Below are 26,164 nucleotides of genomic sequence, written 5' to 3'. Positions count from 1 at the left end.
AGAACATTCTACGGCTACCCATACATGTATATAGATGGTGGCCCTTCCACCTCACTTGTATGAATCAAGCAATCTGAATCTTCTCATTTCAACACGAATTGGCGACATACGTTGGCTCATCCAACCCGGTATCTCGGCGGGCGTCCATATAAGCTCTTTCATAAACTCTGCCTCTTGTACAGTCTCTCCAGTCAGATGTGTGATAAGTTTAAGGCCTTCCCCTTGCCCAATGACTGATGTACAAGCGTTGGCCCAATGGGGGCAAACTTGTCGAAGGCTCTGGCGAAGTAGAATTAACGCCCTCGCTGCCCCAGAAGCTGATACAAGCAGCATGATATGTAATTTCCTACCATGTAGCCAATGATGCATGACTAGGCTTCCTTCGCGTTCACGTCGCGGCATTCCCGAGAAGTCACGAACACGAGTTCTCCCTGGAACCGAAGCCGGCAGTGAGCAGGAGATTAATGTTAGACGGCTGAAGTGGTAGTTATAACTCGTAGTCTAGTAAAATTGAAGCACAGAATTTATTCATCACTCCGTCCTCGTAGCGATCTGCCAAAGCTGCAGCTGGCTTGGTCCACAACGGAGGGTATTGCGTGACCGCAGCTGAAGGACACACGGTGTCCGTCTTCTTTGTGTTTGGTGGACGCTAGCATTCCAACATGTCGAATAACATACCTCGGCTTCTTCCGCGTGCGACTGGTAGTTTAAGCCAACGCAGTAGATGGGTACTCCGGTTCGAGGGACAGGTGCAAGGATCTGTCTTGCTTAGGGCCAAGTCATCGAGTAACTGGCCGCCTACGTTTCCATGTCTGACGCGTCTCTGGCCATTTCTTGCTACTAATCTTTCAACGGAGGCGGAGCCATCCACTGGCGATACAACATCAAGCCGCTTCAGGCCATTAACATCCAAGTCTGTAAAGTATATCTGGTTGTCGTTGGCACACTGGAGCCGGACGAGGAATGAAATAGCGGCATTGCTAATGACGGTGAGAAACGTGGTTCCGAGTGGAAGTTCAAGGACGAAAGTCTTGGTCCAAAAGGGTGGTGGATGGATGGATGTCTTACTGAGAAGCAATAAGGTTTTATGATTGGGTGAGATAGCCCGGGGCCACGGGGAAATGAGATACTCCTCGGAGCAACTCGCAAGGTTCGCCGAAAACGCGGGCCTTCGAAAATCCCGGCCTCTCATTTGCGCCGCCAAAGCTCCGATGGTAGCCGGAAGAATGGGGGAAACCCGCCAGTAAATTCTAGAGGTTGGCATCGGGACGGCGTCAATGCGATGGCTTGCGAGCAAGGTTGGTGCGGACGACGCGGACTTGACGGTACTGGATCGCCACTTACTGGACGAGATCACTGCGTGGTTGGATGGATCTGGAATCTCGCTGCTGACCTCAGCACGCCTATAAGTCACCAACACATATCTTCGAGTCGGAGATTACCCCATGCAGCTCTTCGAAGCATATACCGGGGCTCCCGAAACCGAATCGACTCGACGAGTTGCATCTTTACAACGCAATCACACTTTCTGTTAAGATATCCAAGGGTGTACGATTGTCATTGTCCGCAGCTCGGCGCCATTCCTCGGACCTCCGGATACGCATCATCGCACCCGAAGATGAGAACGTCCGAACTCTCTGCAGTCCAGACCAAGACGGCGGACAGAGAAACTGCAGCGAAAGACACAACAGATGCAAAAACCAGCAGCGGAGGCATTGCATGGCCACACCAGAGCAAGAGACACTCGGCGGCCAACACGCCGCCCGTCAAAGTCAAGAAGCGGGCAGCACGGGCATGCAAGCGCTGTCAAGCTCGCAAGGTACGCTGCGACGTCACGTACGGCATGCCGTGCGGGAATTGTCGATGGGACAAGATGGAGTGCATCATCCAAGAGAGTCGCCGGCAAATGTGAGTTCTTGCTATTCATCTCCCAGATCTCTTATTCATTCACAGCCAACGAGAATAAGGCGAGCGTTGCAGTCGAAGAGGTTGATCAAGCTGACATTTATTCACCTACAGAAAACACGTCTTCACCTCCAACAAAGTTGCAGGAACCGAAGCACAGGGTCGCCCCATAGCCAACGTGACCAACATCCACAGCGCCGCAGAGGTGCGAAAGTCGAGAGGTGCTTCTATCGGTTCGTTTAATGGCCCTACCGCAAATAAAGCACCAACAGAAGCGGCCGCAGCCAGGGAAATAATCGTACATGGTACACCAGGCCTCGGCGACCATGTTCCTCATCTGCTCTGTAAGTATTGTTGGACATGAACTACCCACATTCACTTGTTAATTTCACTTTTCATGTTTCAGCATCAGTAACAAGACTGGAGCCTGACCACAAGACCACCCCACTCGTAGTCTTTCCCCAATTAGATCAACGATCCGGATTCAACTATGACAATGCACTGTTATCCAACCTTCTCAGTCAGGCATCGCTGTTTGGCGACTTGAGAAGTAGTCAGTCACCGAGTTCTCTCAAGGAGCCCAGCCTGTACGGCCAGCTGCCCGCCTTTTTCAAGCCTCTTCCGACCAAGGTTGCCGCTGAAGAGGTCAGATATCTCCAGTCCAAGGGCGCTCTGTCGGTCCCCAGTGTGCCGTTACAGAATGCTCTGCTCCAAGCTTACGTGGAATATGTCCACCCGTATATGCCTCTGGAGTTGTTTCCATTCCTGAACGCCGTAAATGCCGGCGATGGTCGGGCCGGGAAGGTCAGCCTGCTGATGTATCAGGCCATCATGTTTGCCGCCACGGCATTTGTCGATATAGAGGCTCTGCTGGAAGGCGGCTATGCGACCCGCAAAGCTGCGAGGAAGGCATTCTTCCAGAAGACCAGAGCAAGTGGACCATCTCTCATCCCGAAATCTCCAGAGGCTGACGAACGAGATTTTGTAGTTGCTGCATGATTTCGATTGCGAATCCGATCGGCTCGTGGTTGTGCAGGCTCTACTCCTGATGACATACTGGTACGAGACTTCGGACGACCAGAAAGACGCCTGGCATTGGATAGGCTTGGCCATATCGCAGGCATACATCATCGGCCTCCATCGTGATCCCGATGCTGCGGGTATATCTACGCTGAGCCAGAAGCTGAGGAAGCGAATATGGTGGTCATGCTTTATGCGCGATCACCTCATCGCGCTAGGTATGCGGCAGCCTAGCCGTATAAACAACGAGGACTTCGATGTCCCGATGCTGGAAGAGGGCGACTTTGAGATTGAGGTCTTTCCAGAGGATAATAACATTCTTCCACTTGAATGCACCCTTGTCCGAGATATTACGATGCAGCAGGAGCTTGCGGCATTATGCATCGCCAAAGTTCAGCTAGGCATCTGCATCGGCCACATGCTAAATTCTCTATATTCAGTCAACATGCGGGGTAAAGTCCACCCAGAGAACACCACTAATAGCACTTGGATGCTATTTCCGAATAAGAAGCTTGATAATATGGAAAGCTTCTTATCTATCGACCTCGAACTTGTGGCTTGGGCCGACGCCTTGCCTCCGTGTTGCCGGTATACCCCTCTAATGCCGCTCGACGTCAAGGACGGTAACTCGGCTATCGCAGTCCATCGAACCGTATTGCACATGGTATACTATACCACAGTGTTGACCCTACACCGACCGCAGCTCTTGCCGCCGTCGCCCATCCATGTTCTGACTACCCCGCGCATAGTCCAGGACATATCCCGCCTACGTGTCCGGGACGCCACTATATATATCACACACATGGCATCGGAGTTACACCATCTCCGACTTGACAGGTTTCTCCCCATCACCGGCGTGACGGTCATCCTGCCCACCATGATGATACAGCTCCTTGCGATGAGAAACCATGCCCCAGAGGCCCGTGATCTTGCAGCCCGCGGGTTCCAGCAGTGCATGTGCGTCATGGAGACGCTGCGCGAGATCTACGTTGCCGCCGACGATATCGTTGGCTTACTAGACACCGCGCTGCGCAAGGTTGCCGTCGACATTAACGAGCTAGCCGCCGCAGACGTCACCTACCAGCACCTCAAATTCACCGGGGCTGGTTTTAGCGGGCAAACTCTGCTAGCGGAGCAGGACCTCGACTCGGCAAACGGTGGCCCTACGTCCACGGACTTGGTCATGGCCGAGGAGGCCAGCTCTCCGAATCTCATGTTTTCACTAGGGCAGGAAGCCTTCGACTGGAACGCCGTCACTGGCGCCGAGTTTGACGTGGACCAGTGGCTGCAGTTCCCGCCCGAGGAGACTCGACAACAGTGACAAGGGTGTATGGCGGCGTTTTGAGCAAAGAGGAGAATTACGGAGGTGCTAAACAAGGTGGCAGTGGCCAGGTCTCCGGAGATAGGGCACGTCTTGACCAAGCAAAAGAGACTTCGAAGGCTGATGGCATAGTCCTAGCCCATTGGACGTTGCATCGAACCCATCGTAAGTATGACTTGTTGCAGAATCTTAAATGCAAACGCCCGAAAACAGTAATCATCCGTCTCTAGTCACTCAGTCCCTGAGACCGTGGTATTCGCCTTGTGTTCCGAGAAGAGGTTTGCAGTGCTGCATAATCACTGATTGAATCGCTTCGAAGGTCATCGGAATTTATGCCCTGGATTTGGTTAGCATGTCCGTGGCGTCGCATTCAATCTCCAACTCTCCGGCTGCTACTGTGAGAGGTGAGAGGCTGCATATCGCTGTGATTGCTATAACCTTAATAGAATATATCAAAACCCGTGCTTATATTATCAGCGGGGATCATTGCTAAGAAATTAGTCAACTTACCCTTTGCTATAGTACTATGAGGCTATCTACACCTAAGATATCTTTCTGATATCTAACGTACATGATAGGCGAGTGCCACACCAATCGCGTCAACGCGATATTCCTCCTTCAATCGCAATTTTCTCTTTAATCCACGGTGACTACTAAAATCAGGGAAATTCAAATAGTCCTTGCCTTACATCCTTGATAGCAAGACCCAACTCTAAGCATACGAGCCGCTGCTGATATCTGTAAGGTTGACTTTAGTACCCTAGCTCACCGACGTCGCGGTCGGCCTTCACGACAGGATATTATGCTGAATTCGCGCAAGCTTACGGAGCTCGAGGAAAGATTAATTATTCAATACATCCTTAACCTAGATGCGCGATTATTTCCTTCTCTGCTTTGCGATATTGAAGCCATGGCCAACCGACTGCTTACCGACCGTGACACGCCTCCAGTTAGCAAGCGCTAGGCTTCTAACTTCGCTAAGCGACAACCAGGGCTTCAGACGCGTTTTTATCGCGGATATAACTATTAGACAGCCCAATAGGAGGATCCAGATATAGTTTGGGGTTGGTTCCAGCTTGTACGGAATATAATCTCGAAGTATGGTATCTAGGAGTCTGATATCTATAACTTTGACGAGACTGGTTTTATAATAGGCGTCATCTCGAGCGGTATAGTTATTATGAGCGCTGAAAGGCATGCAAGACCTAGAATGGCTCAACAGGGAAACTAGGAATGGGTTACTGTGATTTAAGAGATTAATTCCCAAAGATGGGCGATTCCGCAGTATATCATCCTCGTGGGGCAATGTCGCCTCTGCCTGTTATGAAGAAACGGGCCTACCTCACGACTGGGTTACCGCTACGAGCGATAACGGCTGGGCTATAAATTAAAGAGGCTTAGAATGGATTCAACACTTCGAACAGCATTCTAAGCCTCGTTCTTCGTCGGCATATCGCGTATTGATCTTCGATAGGCACGAAAGCCACCACTCCGCCGACTTCGAGATCTTCTATAAGGATCATAAGATTATTACACTCTTCACGCCGGCACATTCGTCTCACATCCTTCAGCCACTTAATATTGGCTACTTCGAGCCGCTTAAACAGGCCTATGGTCGGCCAATTGAGGACCTGATTAGGACCCAGGTAACCCATATTACCAAGCTTAATTTGGTTCCTGCATTTTATAAGGCATACCAAGTTGCGATGACGGAATTAAATTTAAGCATTTCGGGGGCGCTGGAGTCGTTCCTTTCAACCCTGAAGGTGCCCTCTCGCGCCCTGATCCGAGATTACGGACTCCAACACCTGCATCGAGGGATCCTGACCTGCCACCACTCTGGGAACTAAAGACTCCCAATGGCATAGCCAGAATCTCATCCTCTCCATCGACGAGATCAAACTTAGCAGCCCACTGTCTGACAATGTCAATTTGCTTCTTGATAAGTTTGTGAGGATTGCCGCGAAGATGTGGTGTAATCCTGCGTCGTGTCACCATAGTGTGGCAGGACCGGCAGCAGAGAAGCCGCAAGTCTGGTAAGTGGACAGAGTACTCCATGGTGTCAACTGGTCTGTTAATAATGCATATAAATTGAAAGTTAGATTTGCTTCCTGTTCCTTAGCTCTACTATAGACCCTTTTTACTATTCTCCTAGATGAAGTTGCTTTTATTCTGTTGATAACTGCTGGTATAAGTGGAACCACCACGCTTCTACATGGGAGTTAACTTGGGCTCTAATTCGATAATCCGTGCAGGCCTCCCCTATCGATCCAAGAACATCAAGATCGGAGCTCACGACAGAACACAGGATATCATCGCAAATTACTATCCCTTCAAATGTGTTAAGGCTCCCGCCAGGTCACTCCAGGGATGTCTGCCAAATTAAAATGCAAGGATGAAAGGTACATAATTTCCCACCTAATTTAGCCTATGCCACTTGTCCCAACTTTTTTAAGTTACAAGGTGCGACATCACATTGCTTGCATCCCCAAATTGACTGATGCCTCGTTTTCTTTACTTGAGGCTTCTTGGTGTTATTACTGACCGGCCCCAACGGCTTCCTTGAGCTCTTTGACCTTGGCTTTCCAAGCTGATGACCTTGGCAAGCAAGGCAATTAGATTTTTTCCCTCGACGGACGAATTTATGCTGTGCCATATGCGTAAATTCACCACCAGTCCGAAACCTCCGCCTAGACTGACTTTCGTTGTGGACGGCCCTGAACAGCTCGTTATGAATGCGCCGGCGCCAGTCTTTCTGATGTGTATATCGCTCCCAATGAGGCTGACCGTGCAGTTGCAAAAGGTAGCTATTCACGAGGATCACATCTAATAGGAAGGTCCAAGTGAGAGCTGCCAAGCGCCGCGGCGAATGGCATGATCGTAGACCTGATATGCCCTCATCTGGTCTCCTCGATCCACATGATTCATCTCATCGTTATAAGCAGCAGCCACGGTAGGGATTGATATCAGTTTTGCAGCCTCATCGCCAAAAAAAAAAATAAATAAATAAATAAATAAATAAAAAATAAAAAAAACGCCGTATTGGCCGTGCTGTTGACGGCCTCTTCCTCCAACGCTCGCATCTCTCATCGCCCTTCAACAGACAACATCATGCTTGTAAAACCTGGCGAACCACTAAGGTCTAGTAGATGCATTCATTAATGAGAGACCAAACGTAGCTTGAAACTTCATTTATGAGGGGAAAAAGAGGAAGAGGACCGGCGACTGTTTGTCAAGCTGGTCGTCTAGGATAATTCCTCCCGATTCTTCTCCATCGCCTGCCATGTCTCGCCTCGGATCGCCGCCGGCGTTTCCTACCCGGCAGAGCAGGCCCGCTTTCAGCCGCACCGGAGGAACTCAAACGCGGACCCTCGCTCCCCACTATCCTCCGTTCCCCCTCTTTCTTCCCTCCCGTAAAGCTGGATATTCCATAGTGGTGCCATTTCCTGTGCCAAGTAAACGAGGCCGACGCTGGAGTAAGTGCCAGCCGTGACGGTCATTGTTTTGTCGATGAACGTCACAGCTTGAATTCTTCTGGCTAGAGAACTCCCCAAAATGGGGCTTCTGGCCTATCAAATGACATGGCGAAGTATGCGAATGCAGAAGAAAAAAAGGAGGGAGATGTCGGGTGGGGGTTCGGTCGGAGTATATCGATACTTCCCCGGCGACATTGTTTAGGGGCCCTAAAAGCGAGCCTAATGCACAAGCCCAGCACCGTCAAACCTTTCGCCGTGCGTCCCAGGCGGGTCGGACAAATCCTCCGTCCTTCTGGTGGCCCACCCATTGGACAACAAAGACGACTCAGTTAGTAGTCCCCTAGCAGTGATTCGTCCCCTTTCATGATCATCACCCATTCCAGGACGTTACCATGTCGACCGCTATAGACCTTCTGCTTACTCCACGCCCACCGTGGAGCGAGGCATCCTTCGTCCATGAGACTGACTAGCCGAACAGCACGGATCGGCCATGAAACGTGTGGCCCGCTCCGGGATCATTCCACAAAGTCGAGGTAGTATTACACGTTCCTGGTGTGGCCCCTCTCCTCTAGACATTCTTTCCCTTTGGCGCCTACACACTCATCGACCCTCGCCATTATTACCACCACCGCCGCCATCATCGCAATACCTGTGTGTCGTCTCCTTCAGACACGGCAATATCCATACCAAAGCAGGGGACAAAGACGACCATTCCAATGTCAGAAACAGCACTCATTCCGGAGCCCAAGGGGTTGCCGATTATTGGGAACATCGGCGACCTCAATCAGGACTTCCCCTCGGGTCCATGGTGTCGCTGGCAGACCAGTTTGGTGAAGTCTACAGATTACGCTTCCCGGGGATATCTATCGTCGTCGTCTCCACTCAAGCCCTGGTCAACGAGACATGCGCGCCATTCTGAGGGAAGGGCTGACTCCTACGAGTCTGGAGTGCCGTCTTGCCGGCCTTTCTGAGCCGGAGTCTCATGCCGCCGCCAAGTTTGGGCAGTCAAACGGTTCGGGGGCTGCTGAGAAGAGTATGCCACTGACGCTCCTGTATGGCTCCAATAGTGGCACTTGCGAATCTCTCGCTCAGCGCGTTGCCTCGGATGCCGCTTCGCACGGTTTCTACGCCACAAAGGTCGATTGTCTCGATAGCGCCAGCGGCAATCTTCCCACTGACCAACCCGTGGTCATCATCACGGCCTCGTACGAGGGTCAACCGCCTGAGAACGCTGGGCATTTCGTCACTTGGATTGAAGGAATCAAGGGGACTGAGCCTCCATTTAAGGATGTCTCCTATGTCGTGTTCGGCTGTGGCAACCGAGACTGGGTTCAAACCTTTCACCGTATCCCTAAACTTATCGACTCGACGCTCAAGAAGGCGGGCGCCTTACGTTTGGCTACAATGAGTCTCACAGACTTGTCGAGTGGTGAGGTCTTCGCCGAGTTCGAGACTTGGGAGGACGAGATTCTATGGCCTTCGCTCGAGGAAGAAATACCACCCCCGAGACCAAAAGAGCCACTACCTCTGTGTCCAAAGCAAAGCCAAGGGGCTTCGATGTGACTGTCTCGAACCCTAGGAAAACAACTTTGAGACAAGACGTGAAGGAGGCCGTGGTCGTTAATGTCAAGTTACTGACAAAGGGGGTCAGTTACGAATCCCACGGCATCATGAAACATCTTGAGATCAAGCCACCCGAGGGTATGACGTACAAATCCGGCGACTATCTCGCCGTGCTGCCCATCAACCCGAAACAAAGCGTATATCGCGCCCTGCGCTGCTTCAAGCTAGCGAGAGACGCACACCTAAGTATCACCACCGATCAGCCCACGTCCCTCCCAGTGAACGAAAGTACGCCAGCATACGACATTCTCAGCTCCTACGTGGAGCTTTCTCAGCCTACAACCAAGAGGGTATGTCTGAGCCTTCAGACCTCGCGTTTTTAGTTGTCCTAAGATTCTTGTCTTCTAACACCAAGTCCAGAGCCCCCTCACCCTCCTCGAGTACGTGCGAGATGAGCAGACGAGGGTTGAGATCACGCGTCTCGCGGGAGAGGCCTATACCGATGAGATCAGTTCCAAGCGCGTCTCCATCCTTGACATCCTCGAGCGCTTCCCGACCATCGACCTTCCCATCGGCGTCTTTCTCACTCTCCTCCCTCCGATGCGCGTCCGCCAGTACTCCATCTCCTCGTCCCCTTCGGCAAATCCCTCCCACGCAACCGTTACTTTCTCCGTCCTCGCCGCCCCCTCCCTATCCGGCACAGGCCACCAACACATGGGCGTGGCCTCAACTTACCTCGACTCTCTTGCCCCCGGAGACGCCCTTTCCGTCGCCGTCCGTACCCCCAGTACGGCTTTCCGCCTGCCGCGGGAACCAAAGCGAACACCCATCGTATGTATCGCCGCTGGCACCGGCACAGCGCCCTTCCGCGCCTTTGCACAGGAACGCGCCGCTGGCCGCATGGACTTGGCTCCAGCGTTATTGTTCTTCGGATGTCGCAACCCCGAGGTAGACGACCTGTACCGTGACGAGCTTGATGAGTGGGAGTGCGTCGGCGCTATGACCGTCCGGAGGGCGTATCGTCGTGCTACGGAACGGAGCGAGGGGTGCAAGCATGTGCAGGACCGGATGTGGCATGATCGCCAGGAAATTGTCGATCTGTGGAGGCACGACGCCACATTTGATGTCTGTGGGTCTAGGGGCGTGGCTAATTCTGCGAGGGACATGGCTATCAGGTTGAGGGTAGAGATGGCGAAGGAGAAGGGAGTCGAGACTGATGAGAAGGCTGTCGAGGAGTGGCTTGAGTCTCCGAGGAACGTGAGGTATGTCATAGATGTGTTTGATTAAGAAGTCAGAGAGGCCACTGGTGAGACGACTGTGTCGAGCGGCGTTGACAACGCCCGCTCTGGCAACAAAGGACCAGGAAGGCCGCCAGACGCTGCCAGCAGATGTTGGCGAATACTTGATCACAATGTTTTTAACTACTTTTATATCCTTTTTAAATGTACGTTAATCTCGCGGATTGTATGCTTGTAGATTTGCTTATACAGCTTGAGTCCTTGACCGAGATCGCTGTCGTGCTGATTTGTCTTAGGGCGACTGGTCCTGTAATGTCCGCATGTTTAGATAGTTTAGATCGGTTGTCCGGGAGGGTTAGGGCTATTTAAGAATTGATCGATACAAGCCTCCTGGCATTTCTCATTGCTTTAACGTACATGATAAGCGAGTCGCCCACTCAACCGCGACGACGCGAACCTCAACATTTAAGCGCGTTTTCCTCCACAAAGACATATGGAATCGAGGTATAGAGAGGCTCGCTGAATTTTAGACATTCAAGCTCTCGAAAAATACCCAAATCTTAGTGTCAGGTCAATCGCTGACATCTACAAAGTCCCCCGTTCAACCCTTCGCGACCGGATATAGGGTCGACCATTACGACGCGATGCAATGCACAATTCGAGAAATTTGACGTGACTAGAAGAGGATACTAGTCTCGAGTATATCGTTTACCTTGACTTACGATTATTTCCTCCCCGGCTCAGCTATATTGCAGAAATGGCTAATCGTCTCCTCGCGGAACGTAATCGGACATCGCCTCCTTATCCTGGACGGGCATGAAAGTCACCACTCCACGGACTTCGGGCTCTCCAGCAAGGACAACAACATCATCACGATTTGAATGCCACCCCATTCATCCCACATACTCTAGCCTCTCAATATTGGGTGCTTTAGCCCGCTCAAGCAAGCGTACGGGCGACAGATCGAGGATCTGATGCAGGCGCAGTGCAACCCACTTTACTAAGGAGGACCTCTTCCCCGCGTTTTTTGCGGCATTCAAAGCTTCCATAGCGGAAAAGAGCGTCCAACTGGGTTTTCGAGGGGCAGGGCTCGTTCCATTTGACCCGGAAAGTGTTATATCTGGCTAGATGTAAATCCACGGACGCCAACGCCTGAGGAGGGGGGTCCCGGAGGCACCGGCCCCTTGGGTTTCCAAGACGCTTAACAATCCGATCGAGGCGTCCTCGCAGTCTGATTTCACCAAAGGGCAAATTGCCCATCATCAGAACAGCTCCCCGACGTCAATTATCGAGGCTGTTAATCAGGTTGCGAAGGGGGCGCGAGGAATCATGCACAAGATGGCGTTGACGTAGTCGGAGATCATGATACTTCGGGCGGCGAATGAGACACTTAGCAAGCGCCGCAGGGCAGAGAAAACAGATCTCAGACAAGGAGGAAGCCTAACTCTAGCCGAGAGGCAGGAAGTTCAGACCCAGAAGGACGTTGAGGCCCAGGTCAAGGAAGAAATGCGACAGGGTAGTGGGCGCAAACCGAGGACTGAGACGGAGCAACGGCGGTGTGGCGTAAACGGCCAGCCCGGACATACGCGCGAACATGTCAAAGAGAAGTGTAAACGTCTTAGGAGAACGGTCCCAACTGATTTCAATTGATTCAAGGAGTTGTGGTTGAGTTTGTAAGGGATGTTGTCGCGTGGTCGCGGTCTGGTGGCCACTCGCTTATTATGCACGTTATACGTATTGTTTATATTATTAGCAACACTGTTCTTATATATCGTCTTCTGTAGATCCTTTAAGAGTCCATCGTGGCATCTAAGTATGGAAGAAAGGGGGTTTTCAGTTGGGGATAGGGCTAGCCGGGGCGGTGGCAAGGCATGAACTCTTCTGCACAAGTATTGCTAAAGTAGGTACTCATAAGATCATCTATTGGCGGAGTGTTTCATTTGAGTCAATGAGATTTCTATAGTAAGGTGGGGGAGGGGGCTGGGGCAGAGGAAGACTTCTGCTCACAGTATCAGGGCGCCTCTCACATCGTATCGCTTCGACTTGAATATGAGCAAGAATCCAAGTTCCTCCTTAGATAGACAATTGCTCGGTTAGGTCCTCCCCGAAAGCCTTCGGCAACTCGGGACCCCAGACTGAGAGAGGCCCTGCAACATCGCGGCGAGTTGGAACGTCTTCATTGACAACATCACCATCAGCATAATGCTCAATCTTGAATCCGCTGGGATCAGCCCAATAGTCAAAGATTTGACTCCCTAGGATGTGCCTCCCAACACCCCAGAGGCTCTTCCAACCCTTCTTCCCCATCCATTCATGTCCTAGCAGCTGGGTATCGAAATCCGCCACCTCGTACGAACTGTGATGAAGGAATGTCTTCTTTACTTCTGGTGCAGCACGCTGCAAGAAGAAGACGTGATGGTCCGAGTATTCCTTCCCAAGATCGAGGTGAATAAAAGCAAGGACATCTACGTTAGAGAACTGTGGGTGATAGAGGATATCGGAAGGCACAAAGTTGAAGTTGGATGTGTAGAATTCGAACTCGGTATCGAACTCCTTGCAGGCATACCCGAAGTGGCCGATCTTGTGGATAAGAGCCGGGCCGTCGTGGTAGCGCTGGGACTGACCTAGCAAGATGGGTTAGGCGAGGAAGCCATGTTCGCGGGATCTGGGCTACCCACCAAGTCTTGGCTTCTCAAATGGTGTATTATAGGGGCCTTGGAATTCATGTGTCTCGGATGGGATCTCCGCGTCAACCTGCCGATCTTGTTGACCGAAAATGACGTGGAAGCAGGTGCCATTCGGGCGTGCAAACGTGATGATCTGCCCACCGCCCGGTGCATTGATCGGCATAGGAGCCGACGCGCCGGGGATTTTGGCCGCCTTCTGGAACTCCTCTTTAGAGGCTGCGATGAATGCTCCCCCACCACACCTGGCTTTTCCATCTTTGCTCTTCAGAGCGACATAGATGTACGGATCTTTGCCGTAGCCCCGGTAGTATATGGTATCTTCGCGTCGTGTGACCTCCACGAAGCCGAAGTCTTTGGCAAAAGGTCCGAATTTTTCGAGATCGGGGTGCTCAAAATAGATGTGTCCTAGCCGACTCAGCTGCACCTTGGATGGGCAGTTTGAAACGGGGGGAATGAGCATGTCTTCCATGACAAGTGCTTTTTTTAGTTGTGTCTTCAGAATCCTTTGAAGTCAACGGAAGATGGAGAAAGAGAATCGTATCGCTCGAACTGACAACTACGAAGATGTCTGGATTCTTGTCGGGTGCTCTGGAGTGAGTTGCGGCAATTGATATTATGTAAATCTGGGAGCTTGGTGGATCGACAATGATGTATGTTCGGGAGCACAGAGGAAGCTACATCCTCCGAGCCGTGCGGGGTCAGTGGGGCTAAGTTCCTCCGAGGAGGATCTCATGCTTCCGACAGTCTGGGAGCTAACGGAGGATCGTCTCAAACGGTACTGTAGTTCCTCCGCAATTTTTTATTTGGGCCCTTGATTGGCCCAAGTGTCATTAAAGAATGATCGATGGCGCGCTTTCTCGAGCAACCGAGGATGGCTATTCCATATGCTCTCGTCTCGCTATGGTGAACTCACCGGTTGTCATTGTTGGCGCAGGGCCTTCAGGCCTAATGCTTGGGCTCTCTCTTGCGAAGTATGGAGTCCATGTACGTCTGACGCTTCCGATCACGCCGCTTTCACAGAGCTGATTTATGCAGTCAATAATCCTCGAGAAAGAGCAAGGCATCACCGAGGATCCCAGAGGGGTGTTTTTGGGTGGAGATGCCATCAGGATTCTGTATGACATTGGCATAGGTGATAAGTTGGGAGCAATAGGCCATGGTAGGGATGGATGCGCAGAAACTCCTACCTCAATGCTCTAATTTCCTAACACTTGCTCTACAGAAGTCGAAAAAATTCTCTTCCATAAAGCAAGTTTCAAGAACGATCCATTCTTCTCAATCGACACCACCAAAGATGCACTTAACCAAGCAGTTCCGGAAGGCATCATGCAAGTTCAACCAAGGCTCGGTATGTCAGTTAAGCACCATGTATGGGGTTGAAATATGTCTAACTTAACTCCAGAGAATGCGCTACGATGCGTTGTGTCAGAATCTGCATTCTGCGACCTGAAGGAAGGATGCGAGGTTACTGCTCGTGAGGAGCAGACTGACAGTCTCAGGGTGGACTATATTGATTCGTCGGGTGTCCCTGGACAAATCAATTGCAGGTGGCTCATTGGAGCGGACGGAAAGAGAGGCATCGTTCGAAAGCACTTTCTCGAGCCAACGGCCGATGTCAGGCAGGAAACGGGCCTGTTCCGGTATGAGGCTACATGGCTCGCGGCAAACCTGGAGATTCGACCACCGACCCCTGAGACGCATCCCGAGTTCCCTCTTTGGAAACTGGGCTTCACACCAGAGGGAGTGTACGACCTTTTCTGGCCCAAATTCTGGCACTTCTGCAGCCCTCCCGGTAACCCAACCGCCTGCGGCCGCTTTGGCCCCCACGAAGCAAGGCTTTGGCGTCACGAGATCGCCTTGCAGAATTGGGACGACTCAATGGATCCCAGCGGCGTGCTTCTACAGCAGCTACTACCTTCTCTGACGCGTGATACTGACGAAAGCGGACACGCCCTGTCTTGCGGTGCCGTCTCGTTTCCTGCGGAATGCATCAACATTCTGCGGTGTCGACCCTTTGCTTTCGCGCAGAAGGTCGTCAATAGATGGTTTCACAACCGCACCATCCTTATAGGCGATGCCGCACACGTCTTCCCGCCCTTTGGCGGCCAGGGCATCGCTTGTGGCATCCGGGATGCTCATGGGTTGGCCTGGCGCCTCGCTTTGCTCGAAAAAACAGGACCCTCTCAATCACTAGCCGATAGGCTCCTAGGTATCTGGGCGCTGGAGCGGAGGCAAGGCGTCGACGATTCCACCAGGTTAACGATGATAAATGGCAGGATTTGCAACGAAGAAGACACTTTCACATCGTGGCTACTCCGCAGCACCGCGGCTCTGCTCAAACGCATCCCGGTCTTGTCAGGCGCCCTGCCTCCAAGCATCCAAGATGACCGACTTGGGTACAAGCCAACCAAGGGCGGATTCTACCTCGCAGGACTTGGTGGTGGCGGAAAATTGGCCCAAGTCTATGTTGGAACAGGTGATCAAGGCCTATTGCTCTCGGACAAGATCCTGGTCAGACATCCAATCCTCACACTCCTTATCGTCGGACGGGGTGGCGCAAATGAAGAAACCAAGGTCAAGAATATTCTTCGCGCTGCAGATTTGCCCACTGCTGTCCTTTCAGAAGAATCTGTTGTATTCCTTGATCCAAACCCAAGCATCATCGAAGCACCTACTCAGCCCCAGCAGTACTCAATCCCTCGCAGGCAAGACCTTGCTAGTGTGCGAATCCTCCCCGGCTATGACGAGGGCGCATACATGACCCGGCTGAGGCATTCGACTAAATTTGCAATTATCAGGCCCGACACGATCATATTCTCAGCAGTACAGACGCTTCCCCAACTCGAGCAGTGCCTTGTCTTACTTAAGAGACTTTTGGATCCTTAACAAGGTGCGCACGGTGATGTTCTATGAGCATCAGCGTAATGAAACCGTAGAACTACACAGACGTTTGCGCTATCCTCATGTTTTTAATCGGTTTGGAAAGCAGATAGGTATTGTTATCACTGAAAAAAAAGAAAGATTTGTATCATTCAAGAGTCAATGGATAATGTCGCTTGACCAATGCATCCCTTCGTGTAGTACTTCGCAATCAGCCTCAGTAAAATCTCATGACGTTGCTAAAAACGCCTGGAAACAGGGGATGAGCTCTGTATTGGCTCATTGACATCATTTCAGGCCCTGCCCTTCACTGCTTCCTATATGCTAGCTGGTGAACAGTGTGCAAACGTGCATGTTTTTAAAGTCACATCACGGAACTGGAGTCACTGAAGATGAGGCGAGTCGTAATCTACGGAGAAGGGATGAAAGAGAATCCGATTAAGGCCTGGGTTGTAAGGAAGCGTCCAGAGTTGAAACTACCTCAGCCCCGGTTCCACGGATTGGCGAACTTGTTTCCGGCCGTATCAACCCCAATTTCAAACTTCCACCTTTCATCATACCGATGGAATCAAGGCAGCAGCCCTATCGCCCATCATTCAAAGATTATCTTATTTCTCAAAGTTCCCAGGGTCGGGACCTCCACTTCAACGATGTCGCCATCGCTTAAGAGGCGGCGAGGCTGTTTGAAAATGGCCACTCCGGCCGGGGTACCAGTCATCACGGCAGTTCCTGCGGGTATTGTCGTACCTGCGATTTTGAGCGTTCATCGGTTGAGTTCTGGTGCAAAGGGCTCAAGGGCTCCCGAACTTATGGGGAAGAGGGCATTCATCTGCAAACATACTTCGGCTCATCCAACTCAATAGCTCAGCCGGCTTCCACACGAGATCTTCAGCGAACTTTGCCTCCTGCACAACCTGGCCATTCAATCGCGTGACGATTCCGAGACCTTCACCCTGTTTGAAGATATCAGGATGTGTAAGCGCTGGCCCAATAGGGCAAACTTGTCAAATGCCTTGGCGAAGAAGAATTGACCTCCAGCATTTTCCGGGAGTTGAAACAAGCGACAGGAGATATCATTGCCGATGGGGTAGCCGAGGATGTAGGACTCTGCTTCATCTGGGCCAACGTCCCGACAGTCTCGAGAAGTCACAAATACAAGTTCTCCCTAGAAAAGGTGAATGTCTTCTAAAGAGACGCTGGAGCTGTCAATGCAGTGATGGACGCACCTCGTAGTCTGGCAAGCTCGCTGCGCAGAATTTACTCATCACTATATCCTCGTCTGGGTTGGCCAGAGATGCAGCCGGCTTGGTCCACAATGAAGGGTGTTCCGTAACCGGACGCTGGAGCACACTATCAGTCTCCGCCTCCTGGATCGAGAATCGGAGCGTGGGGTCAACCGGCCGACCTTGGCTTCCTCTGCGAGCGACTTGTAGTTCAAGCCAATGCAGTAGAGCGGTATTCCGGTCCGGTTTGGGGAACCGGCGCAAGGATCTGCAGAATTCTGGTCAGAGCCCTATCCAATCTGTAACTGGTCCCGGCTCAGCGCTGTAACCTAGCTGTGCGCCTACCTTTCCGACCGTGACGGGTTCGCCACCATTCCTGGCGATTAATCTTCGATGGAGACATAGCCCTCAAGCTGTAGCCCAGGACTAGCGCTCTCGATGCCACCGATGCCCACGTCAGCAAAGTATGTCTGACCGTCAACGGCGGACTCAAAACGAATGAAGGAGTGAAACGGTGCCATTGCTGATAACGAGAGCGCTGTAGAGAAGCACGACGGGTACAGGGTTCTGGATGCAGACTACTGCACAAAAAACTTCGTGGCGAGGGTATAGATATGTGTCAGCGGCGTCTCGGCAAGAAGACAGAGAAAACTCGGTTGCTTAGAGGGAAAGGGCTGGCCAAGCCACCGTGGCTAAGAGATACTCCTCGGTGGAACTCCAAGAAAACTTTACCATAAGTTATGGAGATCGACGATCTACAAGGCCCCGCCTTTTAACTGTGTGGGCGCCGGAGATGCCCGATCCCCGTAGTGGTGGGCTCGGCCACCAAAAGCATTGGTTTGGTTAAGTGGCTTGAGCCTCTCCGCCACTAGTTAGTAAACGTGGGTTTTTAGCCGAGTCCAATCGCGGCTTTACTATCTTCCATCTCCGCCATTGGTCCCGCAACCCTGCAATAAGTTGACGAGACGCCCTTTGCTTCCTTGGAGAAAGACAAGTAATCAATTCGTACGTCCGCCTGATACCTAGTCACAGACTACTGCCTGTGTGTGCGACGAATCATCCAACAGCAATATCTCCCGAACCATGGACTATGCTCTTGAGCTCGATTTTCCTGGCTCTATCGATGCTGCAGAGAGATCGATAGGCGACGCGATCGATCTCAACTTGCCCACGCCAATGTCGTGGGGCAGTACCCTTCCCTCCCCAGACGGCCGATCTGCGCCGGATGGGCCTCTGAGGACTCGCGTGTGCGACCTATGCATCTCGTCTGTTCCCTCGAGTCTCAAATTATTGTCACAGCTTGCTGACTGTACCAAGAAAAAAAGTCAAGTGTTGTACCATGTTTAACCCCATGGTTTCTGAACTCCTCTAAAGCTATGTAGGCGACATGAGGCGGCCCACGTGTTCCCGCTGCCTGGAGAGTGGGCGAATCTGTGTATACTCCACATTCAGGAAGAGACCCGGCCCAGTAAGGGGATTCCGCAAACGCGCCGGTAAGATGTTATTCAAGAGAGCCGGGGCACCTTCTTCCTCTTCTCTGGCTAACATTATCTACTCTCTAAGTTATAGCGGCACGATCCCCTCAGTTACCCGTACCAGATACCGCTGAGGAAGCCCTTCTACGGACTCTGCAAGCTGATCAGGTGTCCCTCCCGGAGCTTGACAGTGCGTGTCTCGACGCCCAACACGTCCTTGCGGAACCAACATACGACTTTTGGCAGGCGTTAGGTTCTTGGCCGACTCCGGTACAAGATCAGCCAAATGCCGTTGAGTCTTCCTTGACCTTTGAGCGCGAGCGCGAACTGTAAACCCCCTCCCCCTTGGTCAAAACACTTTTTGTCTAACAGGGACGAATGACCCGCCAGTCTAAATAACTTCTTCGATCATATCCATTCATCCATGCCTCTCTTCCGCAGAGACAAATTTTTCCGGCAATTCGAATCGGGGGCTGTGACCGGAGACCTTCTTCTTGTCATCTTTGCGCTGACTGTCAAGATACTTGGCCGACGCGAACTCTGTAGCGACCCACGCCTCGAAGAGCGTTTAAGGCATCTTCGAGAAAGGAACGGCCTAGATTCGGAAACATCAGCAGCGCGGTGGTCTCTCGATGATTTCAGGCAGGCTTGCCTGCTCGCCTATTACGAGTTTCATGAACACCCAGGGGAGAGCGCGTGGTTGAGAATTGGCCATCTCACACGCAAAGCTTACTCCTGCGGACTTCACCAGCTTGACAACCACGACCTCTGTGACGACAATAATGATGATGATGATGACAAAGATGAGTGGAGATACGTCTGGTGGTGCATCTTCTGCCTTGACTCATATTCCAACATCACAGCAGCGAGTCCATTCGTCGTTCATATCGAAAGCATTAGGACGTCTCTCATCACCGATCCAGCTCGAGAAAGAGGCCGTAAGGCCCAAATATTCCTGCCTGGTCAACCAGAGATGTTCTGGCAGACGGTTGAGGCCATCACATCTCATGGCCATAATGTCAACTTCAACCTCCACATCGTAACGACCGCCATTCTCAGGGAAGCCGCCACGCTCTACCGTCTATGGTGGCAGAACCCCTCCCACCCCCTGCAGGACCGTCTAACAGCGCTGGAATATCATCTCACAGAGATACGGTTGGCGTTGCCACTCCGATATCTTAATATTGCGCGCGATGCTTTGCACGAAGAGTCTCATCGTGCATACCACGCTCGATTGATTTGTGTCCTTCACTTGCATGTCTCTCGTCTCCTCATCTGCCTGCCTCTGCACTTGCAAAAATCAGAAGAGAAACGACGAGGTGTGTGGTATAAGACCCTGGAGTACTGCCAGGACATAGTTGCAGTCGTCAAGCAGTGGGACAACCAGCACTCGCCGAGCGTCGACCCAGCCGTGTGCTTCATTATCTACACAGCACTGGTAATCCTTCATCTCCACTATAAAATCATGAGCAGTTCCTGGCCGGACCGCTCAGCTGGAGTAAAAACGCAAGAAAACATTCTTCGACTCTTCTTGGAGCAGTTTGCAACCTTCTGGTATCTGCCAAGACTTCTCATCAGTAAGCAGACTCACAGCCCTAGCATGGTAGCATTATACCTGACCAAACAAAATGCAGTAACTTTCGACAAGTTTTCTGTCGTTTCACACGATGCTGTCGGGCTGACAGACGCGGCGGCCGTGCTAAAATACTTTCAAGCCCCGTTGCATCGCGGTTGGCTGAAGTTTCTCGATCCTGAGCACGGGTTTTTGAGCCTTTTCGCTACAGAAGAGACAGGTCGAACTTTCATGGAACAAAGCTGGGATTTCAATAATCAGCAAGCAGCCTTTTAAGTTTCCTATCAAGGGTATTGTGTCGTTCTATCGCGTACACCATGTCAAATGTTGTTCAAGGCAGTGGGCTGGAGGACCGAAGCTTGCTCCACCAACATATGATGAAACATAAAACACCAAGTTACTCCGAGGACCGGATGTGTAAACAGGCATTATTTTGCACGTTAGATAATACTAGGCGTCTGCTCAGCCTACTTTAGAGGTGCCAAGCGGTAGAGTAACACCCGGGCCGATTTGTGATGAATAAGGCTCGGGGCAGCACCAGTTCCTCCGAGAGGTGAGGCTTGTTGCGCGGTCAAAAGCTAACCCATATCGACTAGTTGAATGTGTCTGGTGCTCAACCGTGTACTAGATCATAGGTTCGGATGTGACCTTACTGCAGCCCCTAAGTAGCCTGTTTCTCAAGCTTCTCATTTATCCCGGTTGAGGACTCGGTTACCCAAAATTGGTGATATGGGGTAGTCAAAGAGAATGATCCATGAAGAAAGATGTATGAGTCGCGATTATATCGTTTCATTAGCAAAAATGGACATACTGTGCATCACGTACCCAAACCCAGTAGATCTAAACAAAAACATAGAATTGCACTGTAAGCTAGTCTTTCACAAATTAGGGGGGAAAAGGTTTAATCTATGCGCTGATTCTTTCATGCCCCAATTTCATGTCCACACGGTACTCGCGCCTCACTCTCTCGTTCCGTTTTCCCTTTTGCTTTGAAAATCGCGCAATTACCCAGTCGTATCAACTCTGCTATAAAATCATCCACCATCTTGAGGTGTTCAATTTCGTATTCTGTTAGCCTCCGTATCGGCATGCTTCTAATGAGATCCGCCGCGGAGCTAAGAAGCTCCAGGTCGAGTTTCGCTTGCGTATCAAGCGGGTTCAGTAGAACGTTGAAGAATAATGCCATTATTGCGGCAGTGGGATAGAAGACGATGATCCTGACGATTGACTGTTAGAATGTTCTCGTCGATCATTCGGTGGACTTAACTGTCTTGTCCTGTTCGGCTTAAAGAAGAGAAATGAAGGACGGGGGAGGGAGCAGAAGGAGGGGTGCGTTTCACTTACCAAAAGGCTTCGCCTGCAAGTCCATCAATGGCTGCTTGAAGATAATACAAAGTCGATCGACTCGCCTCCAAGGCCAGCGCTAGGCTTGAGTCAATAGCGCCGCTTCTTTCTCCTTCATAAAAGCTCACGTCTGGACTGATAGGGTAGCATCTACCACTTGCTCGGTGAATCGTGGCCATGAGATGATGGTACTCCAGGCGCAAAGCGATGTGTTGCATGCTCTGTGGTAAGTTCGTTTCTGGTGCTAAACGCGGATGTTGAGAAATTGAGAGCGCAGGGCGAAATTTAAGTGGAATCGATAACCGCCAGGTCTCAATCTCATTGTCCAGCTCCCGGATATCACGGAGTAGTTCAGCGTCAGACTTCCCGAGAGCCTGAACCGAGTAGAGTAGTCGAAAAGTCTTTTCCTTTAATTGAGCAAGACGTAAGTCTCCAGGAAGATATGGAAACAGGCTCTCGTCCGCAAACGAAGGAGAGACTATGCCGTTGCTCAAGGCTGGAAGACAAAAGCAATTTTCCAGGTATCCGTTCGGCAGCGTGAGGTCACAGTGTTCTTGGCACATGATGGGGGGTTGGCCAGTCCGTAACGCGATGTCCTTATCGAAGATGTAACAGAGCCAAAAGATCATGCGGAGATGGCGGATCTCTCGCTCCTTGCGAGTGACTTCTGCTCCGTAGGGCTTGATATTCGTCTGCGTATGTCCACCAAGCATGAAGATGATGCGGCAGGCAACCGCATGTAGCAGAGCGGCGGAGTGTAAGCGGCCGGAAAATATTTGATGCATGTACTGTTATTGCAGAATGAGTTATCAGCTTGTCGACCTATGCTTGACGGGGATCCGACACCTACCAGCATGAAGACGGTCTGGAGGGTCACTATACTAGCGTCCTCGACCATATCGGATAGTAAATAGTGCGCTTTGATAGCACATGCATCGCTATCCACAATGGGGCGCCATGTCGAGTCCCCATTGAAAACGCACATAATAGAGAGAAAGGCCAACACACAGCCTTTAGCGCTAATGCGTTCTAGCGACAGCGGTCCCTCCCAGGGCTCATAGGCCATCCTGACGATGTCCTGGAAGAGAACAGTGTCGATTGCAGGAAACACCAGTCTGAACGCAGAATTTTGGAACCAATATATCCCCTGTTCGACGATGCTCCTGTCTGGTAACTCATAAAGCTGCTCGAGAGAACCGTGGAGGTGCGAGAGTGACAAGGCGGGTGGTTGGACTTGCTGACGCTTGTTCAAGGCTTTCAGTTTCTGAAATGCTGTTGCCTCGCCAGTTCGGGAGAAAATCCACGCCTGGCCTTCCTCGGAGAACAGTGGCACCCCATCGTGGCAGGTGATGTGGCCCAGGTGACATCCTGCAAGGTGAATCTGTCCATTTGGGATGTTGCTAGTGCTCAGCGCGCTAGGGGATGCAATATGCCAAGGATGGTTTGATTCGTAAGCGGCAAACTGTTCCCCAAGGCTCGCGGAGCATTCATCCGGCGCCTGGGCTATCGTCGATGGGGATGGCATTGCCGCACCAGAAGCCGGAGGCGAGGAGGGGTCTATGCTCTTGCTGAGGGCGATGGCCCTTGCCAAGGTGTTCTCGATGCGCTCAAGGCGCTCAGCCAACTCTTTTTCGGACCCGAGGCTTGGCCTAGGGCGGAGACGGAAAAAGGAGTGTTAGAGAATATAGTCCGTGTTTACACTAAGATAGTCTCACTTGGTCAGAGGTTTTGACTTACTTGTTCTTGGGCTTCCTCCTCGATCTTACCCGATTGAAGGTGCATGCCAGGCCATGATGGTCGCACCAGTTGCATTGCCCGTCTACAGTAGGAGCGTCACAATGAATCTGTTCCCACCATGCAATGAGATTAATGGCTTTAATCACGGTATCGTCCCCACGTTTCTGTCTTCAGGGTAAAAGGAGGCAGTGGGAAGAAGGGGTAAGATGGTGGGCCGCCGGTTTGGGGTGGGGTGTTTGGCGGCGCCAATTGGTTGTTGGGTCCAAGGTGGAGTGCGTACCTTTCTTTTATGGCAGGCATCACAGGCCCGTTTTTGCTTCATGTTGGGTACTCTGGATCTAGCAACCAGCGGTCAGTAAAGGAAAGATAGGGATGCGAAGGGAGCGCACAACCACGGGCGGTTTGCTCCAGGTGAATGGACGAAACCTCCCAATTGAGGACAGGTAAGACCCGTAGCGTAAGGGGGTCGGGGACTGATCCGGTAGCGACAACGGCAGGATAAAAGCGGAAGAAAGGATTCAAAGCCCGGCTGCGAGGATCGATATTAACGAGAGAAAAAGACTGTCATGAATTAAATAGCCAGATATCGAGACTTCAAGGGGCAAGTTAGGTCGATATTAGCCCGGACATCAACGATGGAGGTCGAGCTGGGAACTTCCGCTGACTTTGCAGAAGATACGCTGAAGCAGGAAGAGCCCAACGGCTAGCTCCGCTCACATGCTAACACCCTCCAGTGAGCACACTAGATGCTTCTTAAGAGACCAGTAGGACGGAAGAGGCTGACCTTCTCGTGGCGTCTGGTGCCAGTAGCTGCAGTGCTGCGCCCGTTGCGTCGTGGCGTGCGCCAAATTAAGGTTATGGGATGCCGTGAAAAGCTTGCACGACACGCCCATAACCTGGCACCATATCGTAATAAAACATGGCACACTCTGGGATAATGGTCATTTCACAGCAGGGAAGCTACGTGAAAGAGCAGCTCGAACATATTAAAGAATAGTATCCATAGACAGCTAGAGCTCTATTCTCTATAATAGAGTTTTTTACTCTACTTAAAATCACTTCTTGATTGAGAAATTACGAGGCCAAGAGGGTGGGTTTGAGATCCCACGGCCATGTGTGCTATGATTTTTTACGATACGGTGCCCGGCAACCACCTGTCGAAGCTCGCCGCCAATAACACATCACTAACGACATAGAGCACCACGACAGAGTAATTTGTACAGTAGTAGTAGTAGTAGCAGTAGTTGTAGTAGTCAGCTGATCCTCTTCAAAAGTAAAAGTCTCTCGAATCTAGACCACTCGAGCTAGGTCATCAATGGCCCTTCGGCGGCCACACACTTTGGCGCCGCAGAGTCAGTAGCAGTCCTCGTTAAGGGCACCACCCCGGTAACGCTTGTCACCGTCGCCCTATGTTTGGCAGCTTGCCACATTTCGTTGGAGGGGCTGGGGATGGCCAATATCTGTTCCAGGCGGACAGAACTAGCAGGGCCATCAGTGTCTAGATCTCGCGGCGTTGTCCGGACGCGGACACATCAGGGACGGTCTACATGGTCAGATTGTCAGCTACTGTAAAAGCGGCTGATAGTTTGGTTTCTGGGTCGGAACCCGAGGTTGTACATACACCGACTTATTTAGCGAGGTCAGGGGTGCAAATATAACCGGAGGCTTGAAGCATATTGTAGCGTTTACATTGGCGTCGTTTGCTTCCAACGTTCGATCCCTGACGCAGGTGATGATGGAACTTTCCGGCAGCGTTCTAGGCCTAGCTGGAGGGGTTATCAACTCTCTTTAGAATTCTTGCAGGTATACTAACGAGAATGGGTGATGGGTTTGTCTTGATGTCCTGGTGGCGGATAAATATCTGGAGCCTTGGTTTATGGCAACTTTAAGTTAACTACAAGAGTTCATGAATGTCTCTTGTCGTCAGACGGTTCGCGGCATCTCAAATGCTTCGATTATCGGCTCCCTGCTCTGGCCGATACATAAGCTCCAGCGTCAATAGCCTTGAAACTCTCTCACAGCGACACATCCAATTAATCCCTTACGGCTCGCCAATCTAACGTACGTGAGGTGTCTAAATTTGGCGATCCGGGCTAAATATAGAATCCGCTTCAGTGAGCGTGACGCAGAAGTAGTCGACTATCGAATCTTTGCTGTTGGCGTCCATGGCCATAGAGGCGGCGCGACACCGAGGCATTTTACGAGCTCACTGCGCGCCGCTGAACTGCTCTATACGCACATATTACACAGTCTTTGGAAAAGAGGATCGAAATAGTAGCTTGCTTTCCAACTAAGGAGGAAGGAACGTAAATCCGTCCCCCCTTGTCGTGACTGACTGCAATGGTGGACGGCCCTTCTAGGCTCCACATCGGGCCTCTTGTCGCGAGTCGGGGCCCCACACGACAGTCTTCCCTTGGTCTGGAACAAGGGTCGACCTTCGGCGGAACACAGCGGGCACTCGCAATGGCCAAGCGTCCGAATTGAGCCGCAAATCTTGGCAGGCAATCCCATTGGGGACGGGAAGATATACGTAGTGATTAATTCCAAGTCTAGCGAAATATTGAAGACGTCATAGGAGCACCAACACGACTGAAGTCGAACAAATGCTCACCTCCGTTATCGCAAACGAGACACACCAGAAAAACCTTGTAATCCCCCGCAGCCCTCCACGTTCCCGGCAGAAGCAGCACCGTTATCACGGCAAAGTGGTGGTCTAACCGCC

The 26,164-nt window shown here is 51.5% G+C and overlaps 8 protein-coding genes across 8 annotated transcripts; 5 read left to right on the top strand and 3 right to left on the bottom strand.

Moving 5' to 3' along the window:
* Window positions 1-1,618: 1,618 nt before the first annotated feature.
* Window positions 1,619-4,246, top strand: MRS44_017484 (uncharacterized protein; the record flags this gene model as incomplete). Its single annotated transcript, XM_065617840.1, has 4 exons — window positions 1,619-1,908; window positions 2,020-2,249; window positions 2,312-2,889; window positions 2,942-4,246. The coding sequence occupies 4 exons, from the start codon at window positions 1,619-1,621 to the stop codon at window positions 4,244-4,246; spliced, it is 2,403 nt and encodes an 800-aa protein (XP_065473912.1).
* Window positions 4,247-8,625: 4,379 nt separating this feature from the next.
* Window positions 8,626-10,572, top strand: MRS44_017483 (uncharacterized protein; the record flags this gene model as incomplete). The annotated part of the gene is made up of 3 exons (XM_065617839.1): window positions 8,626-9,251; window positions 9,302-9,635; window positions 9,706-10,572. 3 exons carry the CDS (start codon window positions 8,626-8,628, stop codon window positions 10,570-10,572), a joined length of 1,827 nt encoding a protein of 608 aa, XP_065473911.1.
* Window positions 10,573-12,596: 2,024 nt separating this feature from the next.
* Window positions 12,597-13,670, bottom strand: MRS44_017482 (uncharacterized protein; the record flags this gene model as incomplete). The annotated part of the gene is made up of 2 exons (XM_065617838.1): window positions 12,597-13,147; window positions 13,202-13,670. 2 exons carry the CDS (start codon window positions 13,668-13,670, stop codon window positions 12,597-12,599), a joined length of 1,020 nt encoding a protein of 339 aa, XP_065473910.1.
* A 440-nt stretch (window positions 13,671-14,110) lies between these two features.
* On the top strand, window positions 14,111-16,096 carry MRS44_017481 (uncharacterized protein; the record flags this gene model as incomplete). Its single annotated transcript, XM_065617837.1, has 4 exons — window positions 14,111-14,194; window positions 14,246-14,369; window positions 14,433-14,558; window positions 14,613-16,096. The coding sequence occupies 4 exons, from the start codon at window positions 14,111-14,113 to the stop codon at window positions 16,094-16,096; spliced, it is 1,818 nt and encodes a 605-aa protein (XP_065473909.1).
* A 586-nt stretch (window positions 16,097-16,682) lies between these two features.
* On the bottom strand, window positions 16,683-17,687 carry MRS44_017480 (uncharacterized protein; the record flags this gene model as incomplete). Its single annotated transcript, XM_065617836.1, has 5 exons — window positions 16,683-16,837; window positions 16,932-17,072; window positions 17,123-17,255; window positions 17,317-17,581; window positions 17,659-17,687. The coding sequence occupies 5 exons, from the start codon at window positions 17,685-17,687 to the stop codon at window positions 16,683-16,685; spliced, it is 723 nt and encodes a 240-aa protein (XP_065473908.1).
* Window positions 17,688-18,396: 709 nt separating this feature from the next.
* On the top strand, window positions 18,397-19,121 carry MRS44_017479 (uncharacterized protein; the record flags this gene model as incomplete). Its single annotated transcript, XM_065617835.1, has 3 exons — window positions 18,397-18,558; window positions 18,766-18,781; window positions 18,883-19,121. 3 exons carry the CDS (start codon window positions 18,397-18,399, stop codon window positions 19,119-19,121), a joined length of 417 nt encoding a protein of 138 aa, XP_065473907.1.
* Window positions 19,122-19,212: 91 nt separating this feature from the next.
* MRS44_017478 (uncharacterized protein) lies at window positions 19,213-20,637 on the top strand (the record flags this gene model as incomplete). Its single annotated transcript, XM_065617834.1, has 1 exon — window positions 19,213-20,637. The coding sequence occupies one exon, from the start codon at window positions 19,213-19,215 to the stop codon at window positions 20,635-20,637; it is 1,425 nt and encodes a 474-aa protein (XP_065473906.1).
* A 1,064-nt stretch (window positions 20,638-21,701) lies between these two features.
* On the bottom strand, window positions 21,702-23,497 carry MRS44_017477 (uncharacterized protein; the record flags this gene model as incomplete). The annotated part of the gene is made up of 3 exons (XM_065617833.1): window positions 21,702-22,493; window positions 22,556-23,354; window positions 23,472-23,497. 3 exons carry the CDS (start codon window positions 23,495-23,497, stop codon window positions 21,702-21,704), a joined length of 1,617 nt encoding a protein of 538 aa, XP_065473905.1.
* Window positions 23,498-26,164: the final 2,667 nt, after the last annotated feature.

Source organism: Fusarium solani (genome assembly GCF_023522795.1).
Source record: "Fusarium solani strain SB1 chromosome Unknown bctg00000013, whole genome shotgun sequence".
NCBI lineage: Eukaryota > Fungi > Ascomycota > Sordariomycetes > Hypocreales > Nectriaceae > Fusarium > Fusarium solani.
The sequence above is the reverse complement of the archived record's forward strand: the minus strand, read 5'-3'. Positions and strand labels throughout refer to the sequence as shown.